We start from the raw sequence: 20058 nt of genomic DNA, 5'->3' as shown, positions 1-20058 counted from the left end.
AAGGAAATGTGAAAAAGATTAACCCAGTAACTTTGTTTTGGTAAGCCTTTTTCTGTAAGCGTCTGAAAAAAACGAGCGCGTCAGATTTCGCTCCCTTGGTGACGTGGCAAAGGGATCTCATTATAATATTACCGCCCCTTAATCTGTAAGTTTCCACCCACGGCGCAGTTATTGTGTATTGTGACAACAGTGTACTAGTTCTAATGCCATGGCAAACGTTTGAGCAAAACATGCTAACTGTTCAGTCTTTGGCTGCACAGATGAGCACAGAACACTGGTTACAGTCCCAGCCTCAGAGGAGACAAGACAGCAGTGGATTTATTGATTTATTTACTGTATATTGCTGCGGTCACACAGATCTAAAATAAAAATGCGATTTATTTCCTAGCCGTTTACCTTCACAGACATAACTGACTGTTTTTGTAACTCGTGTGTTTTTAACGTAAACTTGTGTGTGAATGAGAACTTACTTTAGTACTCACATGCTGTGACAGCCGCTTTCTGTCTGTGTGCTTCGGTTGTGTGCTCTCAAAAAACTGTATATCAGAAGTTTAAACTCATATGGTTTAAAACGCATGATTTCAGCGTGATAAACATGATAATCAGAACGTGTAGAACCTCAGAGCTGTAATGGCGCAGCTCTATTCTGGAAAAGGGGGCGGGGAGCAGCTGCTCATTTACATTTAAAGAGACAGGCCTGAAAAACAGCGTGTTTCTGCTTCCACTCAAAATAGGCATTTTCAAAATGATATAATAAATGATCTGTGGAGTATTTTGAGCTGAAACTTCACAGACACATTCTGGGGACACCAGAGGCTTATATTACATATTGTAAAAAAAGGCGCATAATAGGTCTCCTTTAAAGGAACTGTACAATTGTAGTCACAGTATTGAACTTGCAGTGAAAGTCCATTCTTTCATATAAAATTATGAGATAAAAGGTAGGATATAATTTTACACAGGCCAACTGAGTAAGTGAACATTAAGGAGTATCATTTTGAAATAGCATGGGCTTTCTGTCTTGCCCCTTTGAATTTCATTGCAAGTGCATTACTATAACACCCCTTTCTTTTCTTCAGAACAATATATATTGCTCTTCTGTGGTAATCAACAGCATGCGTTGCATTGAGCTTAACTTGTACTGAACCTGGGATTCTCCAAAACAACAGTCAGGTTGATTACCTGAGAGAGGAGGTGCAGGGTAGAGGGACTCAGAGGAGGTCTTTTGGAATTCTGCTCATTGCTTTTAGGAGCCCGGGGCCTAAATGGCTCCTGTAGGTCATTTTCTTTTCTTCAGAACAATATATATTGCTCTTCTGTGGTAATCAACAGCATGCGTTGCATTGAGCTTAACTTGTACTGAACCTGGGATTCTCCAAAACAACAGTCAGGTTGATTACCTGAGAGAGGAGGTGCAGGGTAGAGGGACTCAGAGGAGGTATTTTGGAATTCTGCTCATTGCTTTTAGGAGCCCGGGGCCTAAATGGCTCCTGTAGGTCAAAGCGGACCCGAGCCTCACCCACACACAACGCCAAAAACCTCCTAACAAATACAACATAATCACAATGACCGATCATCAACAGACAATATTTACACTAACTATGTCTTATAATTATACTTACGGCAAGTCCGGGTTAAGTATTTTGCAAGAAATCCATATCCTGTCAATTTCCTACAAAACAGAAAAAGGCTTTATAGTGCTAGAATACATATTAAACATCACGGCACCACACCAGTTGCAACTCTTAACTACACACAGTCTACTGCATCATGTTTGATATGCAAATTTCTATTTATTATGCCTTTATATTATCAACATGACCCACCTGTTGTACATAATCTACTACATGCCTTCTGTAATCTGACTGATAGTTTATACTTTTTAGCAAGTAAAAGGCCTTTTAGTAGGATTGTTAAAAAAAAAGAGAAAAAAAAGCCCGTCTTCAGGTAACTTAGTGGCGTTTCACAGTGAAATCTTTACTGATTTTTATAAAGAAAACGTAAGAATAACTTTTATAATTAGACATATTTTAAGATGAACATTTACTGGACTGAAGCAACTTAGCTTTACTTAATTATCCATTTATTACTTAAAAATAACTTTAAAATGTAAGCATCAAATATGAAACATCAGGCTTTTGAGGAGCATTTATTTGTCCATCGTTGCACTGCACTGCATTATATTTTTTGCACCCCACAATAAAAACTACAGAGCTTTGATTATAAAACTTAGCATTTAAATATCATCTTACTAAGACAAAAAATTTGAAAGATAAAGAGTGACAAGTCATATATACATGCATTATATGCAAGCAGTCTGATTTCATTGGTTTACGAGAAATCCCTCATACATTTTTTGCCCATATAAATATTAGCAATTGCACCAAATTCATATTTTTGGGCCTCTGAATAAAATTAAGGTGTTTTTTCCTCCTCAAATATGACCTCTAGATTCTCACCATGTCATACTACATGAGCCATAAAAGGCTGATGCATTAAAAATGATACTCGACAAACTACATATGTAAACTTTTTAAAAATATTTTTGTCTAAAAGTTCAATAAACACTTCCAAATAGATAGATAGATAGATAGATAGATGTTTTGACTATTAATTCATGTGTTAAACTTTACAGGGTTATGAGGACTATAACAGAGCTGATATTAAATGCAGTTTGTGACGTATGTTTTATTGATGCAAAAACGAAACCCACCAGAGTGTGTTGAGGCTGAAACTGAACACTGATTCCTCGCACTGAGAAAAGACCCACAGATCTGATCTTGAGCTCTGCATTCAGGACATCATGGAAAAAACGGACAGCCAAACTGCAAGCAAACCATCTAACAAAACACAAAGAGGGCAGATTTAATAGGTTTGCATTTTCAATATCTGTGCATACTGAAGCATGATGGCTTCTTACCTAAAGATCAAAATGAATACAACTGCCAAGATGAGAAATACGGAGATGGCAATCAGCAGGGCAGACATTGTGCTGCAAATGCTCCTTCACATTTAGCCTACAACCATGGCACCTGGAAGAAACCTGACTTCAGACCAGCTGTCAAACAGCCACTCACATTAATTCCTGAAGAATTCTCTCAAAACATGTTAGGTATTAGTGAACACATTCATTGAATAGACAAAAAAGGAATGAGAATGCAAGTGCATTAACATGTTAAGAAGCCAAAGTAGTGCATTTACATTTCTGTATGCAATATGTCGTCTGAAATATTAGGTATTTAAAATGTGTTCGTTACAAACAATACTAACTGAATAGTGACACAGAAGCAGAATAGGTTGCAATTATTATCATTTTTACAAGTCAAATTACAAGAGCTTTGTGCGATAAATAATAGAACAATAATACTGCACAGATTTTTACTCTCGAAACAATGGAATCATTTGATCGTCAGTCTCGTTGTTGTGCCACTCTAGCACTGCAAACAACTGTTGGGTGGAAACTTGCACTGTTGAGCAAAGCACCATTAGCCTGTTAGCTGCCAAAACACTACCGCGCACCTCCAAGCAAGAAGTATTTAACTTTCTAATTAAGGTGTTGACTGTAACTAGCAACTTTTAAGTCGGGTTACCCACCTGAAAGGGTTTGTAATGCAGACCAGTGGATCTTTAGGTGTACAGCGCCCCTCCGTCTCATGCTAGGCTAACTGCGCTAGCAGCTGGATCATGACAGCTCTCTGTCAATAAACGGACATGCTAATCATGTTAATCCGCTTCCTTAAACACACAACATTATAATTACAGCCGCTGTTAAACTGACAAACCACAGTTCACTCTGATTTAGGATTTAAGTAATGGGCTTTCCTCTGTTGTTTCAAGTGTGAAGGCAGAAATACTAACTTTTTGAAAATTGATGTGTTTTTTATAATAAAAGTCCCATGAGCTGAGCACAGAAAATATATATTCTTGCTACTTATTTTTGAAACTAAAGGGGCCCGAAGGTTTAATGAGTCTTCCCATCTTTATAGAAAACTTCTCAGTCTTATTTTAACTATGAAAAATTACAGTATGTAAACGGGCAGTTTGATGATTTGGACAGTCAGCTGACAGTCATCTTTATCTCAGACAGTGTCACCTGACCACAGGTCACCTTGCAGCAGTGGTTCTCAACCGTTCTGGACGCTTTTTGGTTAAGCTGCTTCCTCTGTTATTTCTGCAGTGCAACGACAATGCAGCTTAATAATAATTTTTTTTTTTAAAGATTTATATTGAATTCTTTTTTACATTTAGAAATTCGGAGTGTTGATATATTACATTAAAACATGATTTATTTCGTAAGTATATAAGATTTAAGATTCTGTGTTTTTGTGTGTTCATTATTATTTATTTATTAATATTTTTGGCCTTTTAATTTCTTTAAAAAAACATTTTTAATTTTAAGTCATTCTGTGCCCCCTGGTTAAGAACCACTGTCCTACACTCGGTAAGCGTTTAGTAAACAATTGATTTAAATCAAATGTATTTATTATTTATTTAAAGCAAATGTAATAATTTTCTTTAGTTTATGACTTTATTCAAAGCCAATTTGAATTGAATTTATTTAGTTAATTCTTTTTTGTCTCTAAACTTTTCCACAGATCCCCTAGCACTCCCTTGCAGCCCCCTGGAGGTCCCCGGATCCCAGTTTGAGAACCCCTGGTCGGCTAGTAGACAGCACACAGTTCCTGTCTTATTTAAATTACATCTACATATAATAACTCGTACTATAATGTAGAAGCATTAAAATACTGATCTCTGCTGGTCAGCAGAATGAAACCTTTCCGTCTTTCTTTTTCTGCACTTTGGTGTACTGTATACCATGATGCTAGCTAGTAATAATTGCAATTAATTATGAATGGCACCAAAGGCAGGAAATGTTTCTTTTAACAGCCACTGAATATTTATAACATTACACTTCCCGATTATCTTCTTTATTTATCAAACCTATTTACACTTTCAAGAGAATAACAACATAATCATGAAGATTTACTTTTTATATTTACGCAAATATGCATATTTTTCACCATGTTCAAAAGTAGAGCGATGCAGTTTTTAAGGCGTACTTGATAAAGTCAATGTTATTTTCATGAAATAAAACGATCATCATTTCCGACCCACTGAAATGTATAATAACACAAATCTGGTTGACTGAACATCCTGGATCTTTTCAAGCAGTTTCAATAAAAGCCAGACAGTGTTTATGCCGAAGCCTTCTGCTTGTTGTGTTTGGCAAACCACTCGTCACTCTTATCTGCAGCCATGGCCTGTGAAAGCAACCAAACAGAAAACACATGAATGTGGTTTGAAAGTGGATGACAGGATTTCCTTTATACTATATAATGTGGTGAGACTGATTACCTCATCCAGTAAATCATTCCCCTTTGGGTCCACAGCAGAAAGCTGTCTGAATGCCTCATCGCCCACAAAGCAGATCTCATGGCCATCCTACATGAAGTGGAGATCCGACTTAGCCAAGAAAACCCTCAGGATCAATCTCAGAACCATTAGACAATAAAGACTCACAGGATCTGCAAGAATGACGACTTCCACCGTGGCTTTTCCAGGAGTGTCCAGCCTCACAAGAGGGGTTAGGATTTTCTGCTTTTCTTTTTTCATTAGCGCTTCAATGTCTGGTAACTGCAAAACAAAGACATTTCTTTAAAATGACACCAAGTAGAATGGATACTGTTGGCTGATGTTGGAATAGCTGACCTGATCCCGAGGGCAAGCGAATGCGATCCTTCCAAAAGCAGTTCCATGATCCACAGCGCCTCCAATGTCCTGTAACTCCAGCTTACACTACAAAAGCACATAACCTATTGAAACGACACATAAACTACCGCTCAAAAGTTTGGGGTCGGTAAGATCTTTTAATGTTTTTAAAACAAGTCTCTTATGCTCACCAAGGCTGCATTCGTTTGATGAAAATACAACAATAAAAACAATAATATCGTGAAATATTATCATTAATGTAAAACAACTGTTTTCTATTTTAATATATGTGAAAACGTAATTTATACAAAACTGAATGATGATTTTCGGCATCATTACTCCAGCCTTCAGTGTCACATGATCCTTCAGAAATCATTCTAATATGTGACCCTGAAGCACAAAACCAGTCTTAAGTCGAAAAGTCCAAAAATACATTGTATGGGTCAAAATTATTGATTTTTCTTTTATGCCAAAAATCATTAGGATATTAAGTAAAGATCATGTTCCATGAAGATATTTTGTAAATTTCCTACTGTAAATATATCAAAACTTAATTTATGATTAGTAATACGCATCGCTAAGAACTTCATTTGGACAACTTTAAAGGCGATTTTCTCAATATTTAGATTTTTTTGCACCCTCAGATTCCAGATTTTCAAATAATTGTATCTCGGCCAAATATTATCCTATCCTATATGGAAAGCTTATTTATTCAGCTTTCAGGTTATGTATAAACCTCAATTTCGAAAAATTGACCCTTATGACTGGTTTTGTGGTCTAGGGTCACATATGGAAACATTTCTGATTATTATCAATGTTGAAAACCTCTTAATATTTTGTGTAAACTTTCCAAGCATTCTTTGATGTACAGAAAGTTCAAAAGAACAGAAATATTTTTTCATAAATTTTTCCAAAAAATGTATATATAGTAGTGCTGTCAAATGATTAAGCACGATTAATCGCAACCAAAATTTAAAAATTTGTTTACATAATATGTGTGTGTGTACTGTATATTTGTATTATATATATAAATACACACATATACTGGATATATTTTTTAAATATTTACACGTATATTTATATTCGTGCAATTTATATTATATATAAATATATTTAATATATAAACATAACATAAACATTTCTGATTATTATCAATGTTGAAAACCTCTTGATATTTTGTGTAAACTTTCCAAGCATTCTTTGATGTACAGAAAGTTCAAAAGAACAGAAATATTTTTTCATAAATTTTTCCAAAAAATGTATATATAGTAGTGCTGTCAAATGATTAAGCACAATTAATCGCAACCAAAATTTAAAAATTTGTTTACATAATATGTGTGTGTGTACTGTATATTTGTATTATATATATAAATACACACATATACTGGATATATTTTTAAAATATTTACACGTATATTTATATTCGTGCGATTTATATTATATATAAATATATTTAATATATAAACATAACATATTTCTCTTAAATATATATGTGAATGTGTGTGTATTTATATATACATAATAAATATACACAGTACACGCATATATATTACGTAAACAAAAAAAAAATTTTGGGATGCGATTAATCATTTGACAGCACTAATATATAGTAATGTAAATATACATTTGTATAAATTAATTTTCTTCTGTAAAGGGCCTGATGTAAGTTTTATAAAAAGAGGATAACCAAACCCAAAGCATGAATTCATTAGGTCTTGGTGAGTGGCATGGTGCCCTCATAAATTAATTATTGCCAAAAATATAATAAATGTATTATTTTCAGCCAAACCTGATTATCTGAGAATCCCATTAAGGCAATCTTTTTGTCCTCATTTTTCTCAATAACCTTCATTCCCAGCAGAGCAGACCAATAATGAACAGAACGTTGCAGATCAGACACTGCCAGAGAGACTTTCTGGACAGGATCTGTTACCAGGACCAGAAACAATCAGTTAGGAGTCAGTATACAATGGCACACTTAGTAGTTAACACATATATTAACTTCCATTTTTCATAAAAGAAGTTCTCACATCCTTATTATAACACACAATTAGTGCAAATACCCACCACAGTTTGGCAGTTCCTTGTCTATAAGGTAGAAGCGGTATCCTCCCGGAGCTTCAGTCAAGTAGAGAGACTCTTCGACTTGTGTTAGAGGCCAGTTTAACCTCTTAGCATTACTCACAGCCTGACTGGACTGCAGAGTCAGACCCTAATATCGGAGAGCACAGGGAACCACAGCTTTATTTAGATAGGATCCCATTCAATAGAAAACATGCAGTGGGAGCCAAAGATCTAAAACTGCTTGTGAAAATTCTTCTATTGTAATTTATTACAAAAATATAAATAATAAATAAATGTGTTATGTCAATTCAAGGCTGAACTGAAAAATATGATGATCAGGTTATCCAACATGATTAGTGTCACAAATTTATGTACATTTCATTCGTGGCCGAGACATTTGGTAGAATCTGACATTTTATATGATATTTGGTCCAAAAATCATCATTACGGTATATATATTTTATGGTTTCACATGTTTAGATTCTACTTTATGTGTGGTTTCAAGTTATAAATGATTTATATTAATGCCATTTACCAGAAAGTCATTGCCAAGGCGATATTCACCCACTCCATAATTATAGGTCAACTCTGCAACAAAGTGGTCATCTTCTGGTCCAAAGCCCACCATGGTTTTACTCCATTTTCCATCATATGGACTGAAAACAAACAAGTTATATGCGTAAGCTAATATTGAGAATTTGATACAGGTTATACAGGTAACTAAGCTTTAGTCAAATAAATAGAAAAGTATGACTAACCCATTGCAGGTTGCTTTGCAGCCCTCCTCAAATTCTTCATGCCGCAGAATCTGTAGATTATAATTATTTATTATTGTTTATGAATTTAGGTTTTGAGTCCGAGCATAGACGGAAAATACGCGTGCCAACCTGCATCTGGTAATAGCGTGATTAACTGGCTTATCAACAATATTAGGAGGCAAAGTTCCCACTGTATTATTTACATAATAGAACTATAATTTTACAATAAGATCAGTAGACAGCTCTTCTACCTTCATTCCTAAGACATCCCTGTAAAAAGTGGCTGTTTTGGTCCTGTCTCCTACTTTAAAAACAAAATGCAGAGCTCTTCTTAGTGCCATCACTTTTGAAAGTCTCCTACTGTAAACGCGCTGATCACACACTCTGTCTCAATACACACACCTTGCGATCGACTGCTCTGCTGTCGACAGCCCACAGACTAAACCAAAATAATTAACGTTACTTTCATTTCAACGCGCATTCGCAATGCCATTATAAACGAGGGCACATTACGTCAATATTTGTAATATACTGTAATGCAAAATAACATGCTGCAACATGTTGAATTGAATCTTAATAACACATTTCTTGGTGAATTCTTACATGGTACAGTCCATTCTGGTGCTGGGGCACTGAGTCAACCACGCGAATCGGTTCCAATGAACAGTTCGTTCCAACGAATTGATTCAAATATCGCTTTTTAAAGGGGTCATATGATGCGCTTTCAAGTTTTTATTTCTCTTTGGAGTGTTACAAGCTGATTGTGCATCATATGACCCCTTTAAAGTATCGATATCGAACTGTTCTTTTTTATTAAACAGTTACATACAGATAATTACATACAGAGACAAAACAAAGCAAAGGAAAAGAGTTAGAGAAAAAAAGAATATGCAACCAGCCAGGGTAAACAACAACAAAGTAATACATTTACGTCTTAAGAAGACACAAAGGATGAATAACAAAGAAATACCGTTTTCATTGCTTTCGGATGGACAGAAGTTTGGATAGTTTCCAGATATTTGTTTTAGTCAACTCTGAATAAAGTAAAAAGAGGTTTGGAGCCAGTACATTTTTTTGCTTGTGTATATGAAATTTGGCTAACAGGAAACATTAATTATGTAATATTTTCCTGTATCTTCTTTTAAGTGGTCAAAAAAAAGAGAGAAGCCACTTACAAAATAAAATTGGACAAACATTAAACATTCTGACCAAAAGTTTTCTGTATAAGTGCATTATTGTCAAAACACATGAATGAAGTCTTCTTCAGCAGAATGACAAAAAACTGCAATTCACTTCAATGTTTCCCATCACTCATGTCCTCAGAGCTCATTACTACGAATCAGAGATTTGATCAAGTTTATGTTTCACTATAGTAAGCAGCAAGTATATGCATATTTTAGATCAACGTCGTTTGTGTGTAATTAGTTGATAAGAGACCCGACTTCTTAAGACACCGGTGAAACAATACCTCATGTATTTCTTGAATGTAGCAAGTATGAACAAGAAAGAAGAAAAATGATAGTAGAAATAAGGAAAAATGGAATTCAGGATCTTAATTTTAAGGTTTTAATCAAATGGGCAAGTGAAATCAATAGTAATGTATTCTTTGATTTTATAAGAGATACAGGGTTGGTAAATAGAATTTAAAACTCTTGTTTCACACCCCGGAGCAGACGGTGGCGGTAATGCACCTATTTGCGTTGGAGCCAGCCGCCGTTAAAAACCACGAAGAAGAAGAAGAAGACACTGGTGAAGTGATGCAGTCAACTCTTGAAAAAGATCCGACTCAGAAGAATGATTCACGAATCGGACAGCTGTAGTTCATTCCCTGTGACAAACATGGCAGCGCTCATGTATAACGTGTGTCGTGGATTTGTTATTTTCGGGGAACGTAGTTTATTACTCAGAGGACATAATAACCACCGGATCTTGGTGAATTCGAGGCGATATGTCCGAGCCCTCCGGCGGAGACCCGTGGCGGTCGTGTATCCTGATGGCGAACGAGAGAGATTAATTAAATCAAACGAAGCAGCTGATAAAATGAACCAGAAGCTGTTCACACAGAAGGACAAACACAGAGAGAAAGTCTCAGGGAGCGCTGGCAGCCAGCAGTGGAGTGGACATGTGTCTGGATGTGCAGAAGAGTCTCCTCAGATGAAGGACAAACTCTCTGGCCTGCGCTTCGAGAAGGCTCCTGCTGGAGAGAACAGACTCGCGTGAGGGGAAAAATGACACCAATTTATCGGCATTCTTGAAAAATACTGAGTTTTAAATGGCAATATGTCTGGCAATAATTTATTTTGGTTATTCATTTTCGTGTATTTAATAGAGGAGCACCACCATATATACACTATATCGCCAGAAGTATCGGCACACCCCCTTCTTTAGAACAGAGGAAGGCACTTCCAAAACTGTGGCAACATTCATGTATTTAAAACTTGTATTTCCATCTCTGTTGCAACAGTTTTGGAAGTGTCTAAAATGACTGTACCCATATTTACAACTCATTGGAGTTTGGTGATGAGTTTTTGGCGTATTTGGATCGCAGATATATCTGTTGGACCCAATTTAAAACTTTCCTTAATTACAATAATAATAATAATAAAAATAATAATATTTCAAACAAGAACTTATAACCTTTGACAAAAAAAATAACGATTTTAATATATTTTGCTATACATGTGTGTATATATATATATATACTTTGCATTTTTTCTTTCATATGCAGATTAATGGTGTAGTTGAACAATTTTGCAGTAAATAGGTAAAAAAAAAGTACCACATATCCCTCAAAACACAGCATAAATGTATTGTTGAGGAGTTAATAATGATAATAATAAAATAATATATATCATTTGTATTATTAAAAATGCATATTTTTTTTAATGCAGCCGCTCTGTAAATGTGTGGGGTCGGAAGAAAAGTGTTTTTGTTGTGCTTCGGCTCTGCTCCTCTGTGCAAATAAATGTACACACACATCTTATAATACCTCATAACCGGTGATTGCCTGGAAGGTTTGTTGTTTTGAATGATCCATGGTCATTGTCATCGTTTTGAATGATCTATGTCCGTCCCGACAGGGTTAAAATATTAATCATTTTTATAGGTTTATCAAAGTGTATTAGGGTAAAGTATGGTTTGGAAGATGGATTGTTTTGCACTCTCTCATTAACATGTTGTTATTTTTATCAAAGAAAAAGTTGCACAGTGTAGTTTTAAGAGATCTGTCACTCTGCCCTCAGGAGGGTGGCCAGTGTTGCCCGGTCCAGAGCGTTTCGGGATAAGGAAGGTAAGGTGCTGCTGGAGGGGAGGCGTCTGATCTGTGATGCTCTGTCTGCTGGAGCGGCTCCTCAGATGCTCTTCTTCAGTGCAGTGGAGCGACTGCAGGAGCTTCCTCTAGGTAAATTACAGCAGGCCAAGCTCATCAAGGTCAGATATGAAGACATGAAGACCTGGTCTGACCTGGTCACTCCTCAGGGGGTTATAGGTGCGTTGCTGACTCTTCTATAAACCTAGTTCACATCTAAATGTTTATAACACAACTCCAATCACATTGTGTCCTTCAAAACGCAGCTATATTCTCAAAACCGGATGCCTCCCGCCTGGTGTTTCCAAAAGACACGCGCTTTCAGTCGGTTCCTTTGTTTCTGTTATGCGACAATCTACGTGACGCTGGGAACCTAGGGACTATTTTACGTTGTGCGGCAGCTGCTGGCTGTGAGCGTGTTCTTCTTACCAAAGGTGTGTGATACATTTATATATTATACTTAAACCTTATAACTTATTAAACACTGCAGCCTGTTTTCACATTCTGGGTCAGTATGTAAACTTTTTAAACATTCTCATAACTTCACGCACACGCGCGTGTGTGCAAGAGAGAGAGACAGGGTCACATCACAGTGGAGTCAGCTGTCTTAACCGTGGCTTGTGTACTGCAAACACATATTCATCACTGTGTCTGTCACGCGACTCTGTTCCCCTTTCGGGCTCTGTCTTTACATTTATTTTGAAAGCTGAAGCTGTGATTATGGTAAGGGGCGTTACTTTTCCGACGAGTGCTTGTGGTGTTCGGCCAATCACAATGCACTGGGTCAGCTGGCCAATCAGAGCAGACTGCGCTTGTTGTTAGGAGGGACTTTGTAGAAAACGAAGAGTTGAGAGAGGCGGGGCATAGAGGACCTACAATAATGTACAGTATTTGAAAAATAATGTGTTTTCTGAACATTAAAGCATGTCACCATATTCTGTTACACCAAATACACAAAATAATGATCTTTAAAAAAGCATCATATGACCCCTTTAATGTTTCAGCAAAAAAGCATTGTATTTAAATGAAGAACTTCTCATTGAGTAAATGTGCAAGCAGGTTTTGCATATTACTATGTTATTACTACACTTACAATTTTTTATTAAAAAAGCTAGAGCATTTTTTGAAACTTTAAATACTTAAACTATAGCAAAATGAACTGTAATGCAATAATAATTTAATATTTGTTACATTTTATATGAATATATTGTTAAATGAAATTAATATAATATGATAATTACCTGTATTAACAATTGAAAACAATGGATTTAATTAAATTCCTTTGAACTTAGAACTCATGTCATGACTACCTAAGAGTCCAAATTTCTGAAACCTACATGCTCATATTCTGGTAAAATAACATAAATATTGCTCAAATTTTTTATAATTTTTTTTTTTTGTCTGTTCATATAGTGTTTGTATGTGCATATGTTTACAAAAATCATAAAAAAAATTCACCACCACAGATATCCAGGTAATGAAATAGTTATCCATTTTAAATAGATCTCTTTTCAACTTTTCAACTTAGTTTACTGTACTAAAACCGTGTTTTTTTTTGTTTTAAGAATTTTTAGAAATATTTTCCGGGTCAAAAATGACCGGAATGCATTAAAATAAACTCTAATCACTTGCTGTTTTTTTTTTTTTTTTTCAGGTTGTGTGGACACATGGGAGCCCAAGGTTCTTCGCGCAGCAATGGGAGCTCATTTCCGCCTTCCGGTCTTTCCTAATTTAGACTGGGATGAAATTTCCAAGCACTTACCAAAGGACGTGGTTGTTCATGTAGCAGATAACAGTATAAAAGCTCCAGTTCCCGGACAAATAGAAAAAGGTTCTTTGGATGACTACAGTGAAAGTGACTCTGATGAAGAGTCCGATGATGAACCTTCGCTGCCGTGTCTGAAGCCTCAGGTGTACTATGAGAGTTGGGCTCAGAGGAGCACGGCACTGGTGATTGGCGGAGAGACGCATGGACTGAGTCTGGAGGCTCGGCGATTGGCTGTGGAAACAGAGGGCAAAAGGCTCTTTGTGCCCATGGCTCCAGGAGTGGAGAGCCTGAACTCTGCAATGGCTGCTAGTATACTGCTGTTTGAAGGCAGACGGCAGCTTCTGCAGTTGTTGGACAAAACACGGCGAAGAACACAATCTAAAATCTTCAAATGAGTGTTTTTTTTGTAATGTATTAAAGTTGTTTCACCAGTACTGTCCATTTTCACTTTATTTATCATTGTGCCTTTTGACTGCTTTTAACAGTTTGTCATTTTTCCAGTAGATGGCGACTGTGTGTTTTGATGTACTCACCCTCAGACCATACAAGTTGTAGATGAGTTTGTTTCTTGAACTGAACGTATTTGAAGAAATTACTCGCCAATGGATCCTCTGTAGTGAATGGGTGCCGTTAAAATGAGTCCAAACAGCTGATAAAAACCAGAATAATCTACAAGTAATCCACACCACTCCAGTCCACCAATTAATTGGTGTTGTGAAGCAAAAAGCTGCATGTTTGTAACTTTAAATAATCATCTCTGGCCAAATTATGAGTTTATAAACCATAATTTTGCTTTCTTTCTCCAATGAAAAAGCTGTCAAACTGCATATTTCTCTCCTGATTCAGACGTGGTGACTTCTTCACTGCACTATTTTAGCTGGAAGCAATGGTTTGAAGATAAAAATGTCTTGATGAATTAGATTCTTATAAACATTCAGCTTTTCATTTCAAACAATCAGACTGGAGTGGATTTTTGTGATGTTTTTATCAGCTGTTTGGACTCTCATTCTGACGGCACCCATTCACTGCAGAGGATCCACTGGTGAGCAAGTGATGTAATGCTGAATTTCTCCAAACCTGTTCTGTTTAAGAGACAAACTCAGCTACATCTCCGATGGACTGAGGGTGAGTACATTTTAATTTTTGAGGGAACTATTCTATCAAAGTACGTCAAACAATATGCAACAAACATTTCAAACAGTATCAGGCTATTGCTACACTGTGGCATGACCTCATTGCATTACATGTTTAATTAAGCAAGTGGAATATGGTTATTCTGGCAAGATTTCTGTGAAAATATTACAATGTACAGTATGAAAAATGGAAGCTATATCATCATTATATAGATGTACAACATGTATAATATATAATGTAAGTGGAAATGGACGATTGAAGGAAGTACATTGCTTTGTGGGATATTTCAGTATTTCGTATCATCATTATATAGATGTACAACATGTATTTATGTAAGTGGAAATGGACGATTGAAGGAAGTACATTGCTTTGTGGGATATTTCAGTATTTCTGGTTGTATATCGCATGATCTGGCAAATTTAAAAGGTCAACGGAGTAATATGAAATTATTATCAGAAAATCTGCTTAATGCACGCAGTATGCATACTACAGAAACTGAGTAGTAGGGTAGTATGAACTGCAAACATAGTCCCAAGTATAAAGAGAACAGAGGCATTTTAAACAGAGTTTTAATGGCTATGACATTTCAAACACAACCAAGGACAGACAGACTGTGCTTTAATTGGCTATATTTCATAAAGAAGCTTGCAATTAGATGCCTTTTATTGTGCCTTCAAAAAACATAGACCGCTTTAATACAGGGGACCTTCACAGAAAATCCACTTAAATGTCATGTTTGAGATGGGAGCAGATCAGTCATTCAACAACATCAAATATCAACAAGAAGGTGGGTGAAGACCTTTAAAGTATCAACTACAGACAACTGCATTCAAAATAAACAGCGGCAGCCACACAAAGAAGTTAGTGCCTTCTATACAAGGATATCAACATCAGCTTGTTCATGTATGCATATTTATCAGCACCCATAAGTAGAGAATCGCAGCCATACAGAACATATGGCCACGTAAAATGTGCAGTCTGTGAATTTTTTTTTAATAATAATACATCTACCAAGCTATATTTATTCTAAGCTCTTGATTCTTGAAACAATATCCAAGGATAGAAGGAAATACTTGATAAAAATCTCAATAAAAGCAAAAAGTCGTGTTCACTTGCAGCTGCACGGGTCAATCTAATCTCTAAATGTAACGGCAAAAGACAATCAACGTTAAAATCTGCATTTTACCATCAGCGCTGTAGTAAATGCAAGGCACCACAGGAGGAGGCGGCCGTTTCGAGATGGAGGGGCACGTATTAAAAGAAGTAAAATATCAATACAAAGTACGCTTCTGTTCGAACAGTCTGACAGGAAGAGAAGAGAGAGCACGCCTGGAGGTCAAGGGCCAGATGGAGGTTCGGGTAACAGGGTGCAGGGAGTTCAAGGACTTCAAATGGGCTCCGGTTTGAGCTTCTCGGCCAGAAAGTCACTAACAAACTGTTCTACCACGGCAGGTGTGATTTCCTCCACGTCTTTAACGTATTTGGCGCGGGCTGACATGTCCAGGATGGTGAGGAGAGGCGCGGCCTCAGGCAGGTTGGTGTAGTCCCGCAGGGAATCGCTCATATCATCCTGTCAGGAGATGAAAACATCAGCTGAAGTGATTATTATTGTCTGTGAAGAGCAAAATGACTACAAAAAAAAGTGAAGAAATGAACTGGAAATGACCACCATGGAGACACAGGGAAACAAAAAAACTGCACTGAGTGCAGTATAAAGCTCTCGCTCTCTCGAAATCAGCATGATGCCACAGACGGGGGAGTCTCTTTCTACCCTATCCGGAGCAGAGTTGAGAGCTCCTCTCACTCCCCACAGAGAGGAGGTCTCTGCTACAGCAGGGGAGGACCAGGAGGGGGTACAAAAACATCGCATCACCCACCTTGTTGCTTTTGAGGCACTACAACCCCAGGAAGCTTCAGAGAGATGAATCACACTGTGTGAGTGTGGAATAAAAATTCCCATTATTCCAGATGGGGGTCACTAAATATGTGTTTGTGGGGTAACAAAGGCAGGCGGAGTGATTTTATTTTCCGAATCTCTTCTGCAGTCTTTCTTTAAGATGTGGTTTGATCTCAATACCTCAAAAACCCTACGGCTCCATAAATGCTGCTTACCAAAATAAACAAAAATAACTAATTTAACATACCCTACATGAATTAAAGAGTAAACTGGATGTTTATGGTTTGGCAAGAATGCCTTTGTTCATATCTGTTGTCAGGGGCAAGTATCCTTCAAGAGCCGTTTCTTTTGTTTGTGGACATAGTGCATCATAAAAACAACATTATAACATATAACCATATAAAGTCTACTGTATCATATTTGATACATGAATTTCCAAAACGTCCACTTTCAGGTAGTGATTCACTTAGTAGTCCTTTTTGCTGTTAAATCTTTATTTATTTGTATAAAGTAAACATAAGAATAAATTGTATATTGTTAATATTTCAAGATGAACACTTTCTTGACTGAAAAATCTTGAGTTTCCTTGAATATGCATTTTTTTATGTTTGTTGAAATGTGAGCATCAGTTGACAAATGGAACGTTTATTTGATCATTTCTCAATCATCATCAGTTTGCATTGTATTATGTTTTGCTCCCCATTATAAATCTGATACTTATATGCATTTTATCAAGTAGTTTGCTATATTTAAAAAAAATCATTTTGATTTACATTACAAACTATCAGAATGTTATCTTACTTTTTAACCATCAGCAGCTGCACCAAATTGCATATTTTTTGCTCAGTTTGAGCCTCTGAATAAAATGAAGGTGATTTCCCCCCCTTGAGTTTGAGCTTCATGTTCTCACTATATATGAGCCATAAAAGCCTGACCTATCAAATATTATACAAAATGTAAAACACAAACTTTTTTTTTTTAGATTTTCTATTATATCTTGCTTAAAAATGGTTTCAACAAATTATATATCTCGCCTAAAGACACTTTAAACAATTAGATTTTTATTAATCTATTACTTCTATTATCCTATTAAAGGGGTCGTATGATGCGATTTCAAGTTTTCCTTTCTCTTTGGAGTGTTACAAGCTGATTGTGCATAGATAAGATCTCTTCTATAATCTATTATTTATATTTATTTCATGTCATGTCAAGCTTTACGTAGCTGAAAGTGCCTACTTTCTCCACCAAAAATAACAAAAATTATATATTTCTAGAAGCAACAGGTCATCTCTTCTCTGATTAAAACCGATTATACTTCTCTTTGTAAAGTCATCCAAATGAGTGTGCCTTGGAAAGAACAGCACAGTAATTTCACATGGAAGGCATTATAACACAAGACATGGTTGCATTTTTGACCACAAGAGGGCAGTACAACAGTTTCAAAGAGTTTTGGGTTCGTTTATTTCATCTCTGACTGGCTCGCAGTGAAAAACCATGAGCTATTCCACAGCAGCACATGGATTAAACCGCACAATCAGATCTTGGGCCCGTAAAAGAGTCGTTGTGCCGTTTTTGCTACCTAAAAAGGACATGTAGGGCAACAGAAAGTTTGTGAGCTCGACTTCAAACAAAACTACTAAGAGATGGAACGGCAGTATTGTAACAATGAAGAAAAACTAAGCATTTTACAAGAGGCTATTTAGCAAAAAACAAATCCCGCACACTATCTATGCAAAAAATATACAAATATTTATTGGCTACATTTCGGTCGCATGACCTTCATCGGAAATTTTTGCAGAAATTTTACAAGAGGCTATTTGAAATTTGAAGTCTAACATCGTTTGTTACTAACCTTTAATAATACTCAGAAATCCTCAACGCTCAAGCAATACGCAGCATGAGGAATCAACCTTAGATGGCTACAGATTTCCTGTTTTATGGAACAGGAAAAGTAGATCACATGGGGTCACTGGTGGTTTTACCCATAATCACTTCCTTTTCCACGTTCCAGATGCATTCCACTGTCCGATGTGAACCCACAACACACTGCATCTGATTAACTCAGAATGATCAACGAGAAAATCACTGCATCAGGCGAGACAATGGCTGTCAAAATGTGACATACATTACAATGCGAAAAGCCTGTTTCTGTGATTTGCCCTAAATGCTCTCTTGTAAAGATTGCGGACGGATAAAGATCAGCGAAAGCCGTCCATCAGCAGAAGCAAATATAGAGAGAAATGGAGTCCGTTAGTGTAACCCTTCCAGGCTTTTAGATATGAAAAGATTACATCTCTCAGGCTGTCTGCCTGTCTATGGTAAGCCATGCATCTTCTTTTGTGGAGCAGCTAACCTTGTGTAAACTGTTCTTCAACCCCGGCGGCCCTTTGGCGCACACACATAGTCCCTCGCCGCCTGCAGTGCTGAGCTCTCCGTGTGGAGACAAAGGGTCAGCCTGTGGCTGCCTCCAGCTGCTAGCGTGATAAGGGCCAGTGTGTTTACCAAATTGCACCGGCCCTACAACGTGAAGTTTATTCTGCCTATTGTGGGCCTGTAGCATTCCATAAGCATTAGCCATCTGCTCATGCAAGCACAGATATGGCTGTCTGATTGGCCAGCTCACTACGAACGGCCCGTGCTGATTGGTTATCTGAGAGCTCTGATCTGAACCCAACAGTGTTCTAGCTGTGCGCTGCACCAGACATTAGGTTCAAATAATTGCACATTGGAAATAAATAAAAGCCATCGGTGAATGAATGTGTCTCGTTGCCAAGCTCTGATTGGGTATTGGATCACTGATTAAAGGATTATTCTCGGTTAAATACGAATTATGGTCTATCGACAGCATCTGAGGTATGTTGGTTTATAAAACAAAGAAAACATTGGTGGAAAATTCTTTAAAGAAATGTTCTGATTTAAACCCAAACATAAATCATAAAATAAAATAAAAATTTTATTAGAAAAATAAATAAACACATATACACTACTGTTTAAAAGTATGTTGTTGTTATTTTAATCTTGTTTTTAAAAAAAAATTGTTTTACCGTTTTTGAAAGAATCTCTTTTTTGCAAAATTGACAATGTCTTAACCTATAAAAAAAACACAAAGCTAAGCAAAGCAAAAAGCACACACACACACACACACACACACACACACACCCAGGTTTGTTTTTATGGTTTATGGGGACTCTCCATAGGCGTAATGGTTTTTATACTGTACAAACCGTATTTTCTATTGCCCTACACCAACCCTACCCCTAAACCTACCCCTCACAGGAAACTTTCTGCATTTTTAGATTTTTTAAAAAACTCATTCTGAATTAATTATAAGTCTTTTGAATTACGGGGACACTGAAAATGTCCTCATAAATCACCTTCTCGTTGTAATACCTATGTCATACCCATGTTATTATATTATTTG

General features: G+C 36.6%; 5 protein-coding genes across 5 annotated transcripts in view; 1 reads left to right on the top strand and 4 right to left on the bottom strand.

Annotated features, from left to right (window-relative positions):
• LOC107582643 (protein KIAA0100-like) overlaps positions 1-1267 on the bottom strand; it is a 23422-nt gene extending 22155 nt beyond the window's left edge. The window contains exon 1 of the mRNA XM_016268556.1: positions 1183-1267. The gene's annotated coding sequence lies outside the window, so the exon portion shown is untranslated. The remainder of the gene's footprint in view (positions 1-1182) is intronic.
• Positions 1268-1349: 82 nt separating this feature from the next.
• Positions 1350-3846, bottom strand: LOC107582642 (protein KIAA0100-like). Its single transcript, XM_016268555.1, has 5 exons — positions 3595-3846; positions 2921-3032; positions 2714-2840; positions 1623-1672; positions 1350-1542 (listed from the first exon to the last, which is right to left on the bottom strand). The coding sequence occupies exons 2-5, from the start codon at positions 2986-2988 to the stop codon at positions 1350-1352; spliced, it is 438 nt and encodes a 145-aa protein (XP_016124041.1). The 5' UTR covers positions 2989-3032; positions 3595-3846.
• Positions 3847-4511: 665 nt separating this feature from the next.
• On the bottom strand, positions 4512-19797 carry glod4 (glyoxalase domain containing 4). The gene is made up of 10 exons (XM_016268503.1): positions 19787-19797; positions 8783-8933; positions 8532-8581; positions 8309-8429; positions 7777-7921; positions 7499-7635; positions 5710-5796; positions 5521-5634; positions 5356-5442; positions 4512-5261 (listed from the first exon to the last, which is right to left on the bottom strand). The coding sequence occupies exons 2-10, from the start codon at positions 8870-8872 to the stop codon at positions 5196-5198; spliced, it is 897 nt and encodes a 298-aa protein (XP_016123989.1). The 5' UTR covers positions 8873-8933; positions 19787-19797; the 3' UTR covers positions 4512-5195.
• mrm3a (mitochondrial rRNA methyltransferase 3a) lies at positions 10317-14214 on the top strand. Its single transcript, XM_016268501.1, has 4 exons — positions 10317-10747; positions 11774-12018; positions 12105-12272; positions 13493-14214. Exons 1-4 carry the CDS (start codon positions 10326-10328, stop codon positions 13999-14001), a joined length of 1344 nt encoding a protein of 447 aa, XP_016123987.1. The 5' UTR covers positions 10317-10325; the 3' UTR covers positions 14002-14214.
• The window catches only part of nxn (nucleoredoxin), a 75098-nt gene continuing 70082 nt past the window's right edge, over positions 15043-20058 (bottom strand). The window contains exon 7 of the mRNA XM_016268554.1: positions 15043-16310. Within this exon, the coding sequence (XP_016124040.1) occupies positions 16128-16310 (183 nt within the window). The 3' untranslated portion in view covers positions 15043-16127. The remainder of the gene's footprint in view (positions 16311-20058) is intronic.

Source organism: Sinocyclocheilus grahami, unplaced genomic scaffold (genome assembly GCF_001515645.1).
Source record: "Sinocyclocheilus grahami isolate Dianchi unplaced genomic scaffold, SAMN03320097.WGS_v1.1 scaffold46.1, whole genome shotgun sequence".
In the NCBI taxonomy this organism is placed as follows: domain Eukaryota; kingdom Metazoa; phylum Chordata; class Actinopteri; order Cypriniformes; family Cyprinidae; genus Sinocyclocheilus; species Sinocyclocheilus grahami.
Note: the sequence above shows the minus strand (reverse complement) of the source record. Positions and strands in the feature narration are given on the sequence as shown.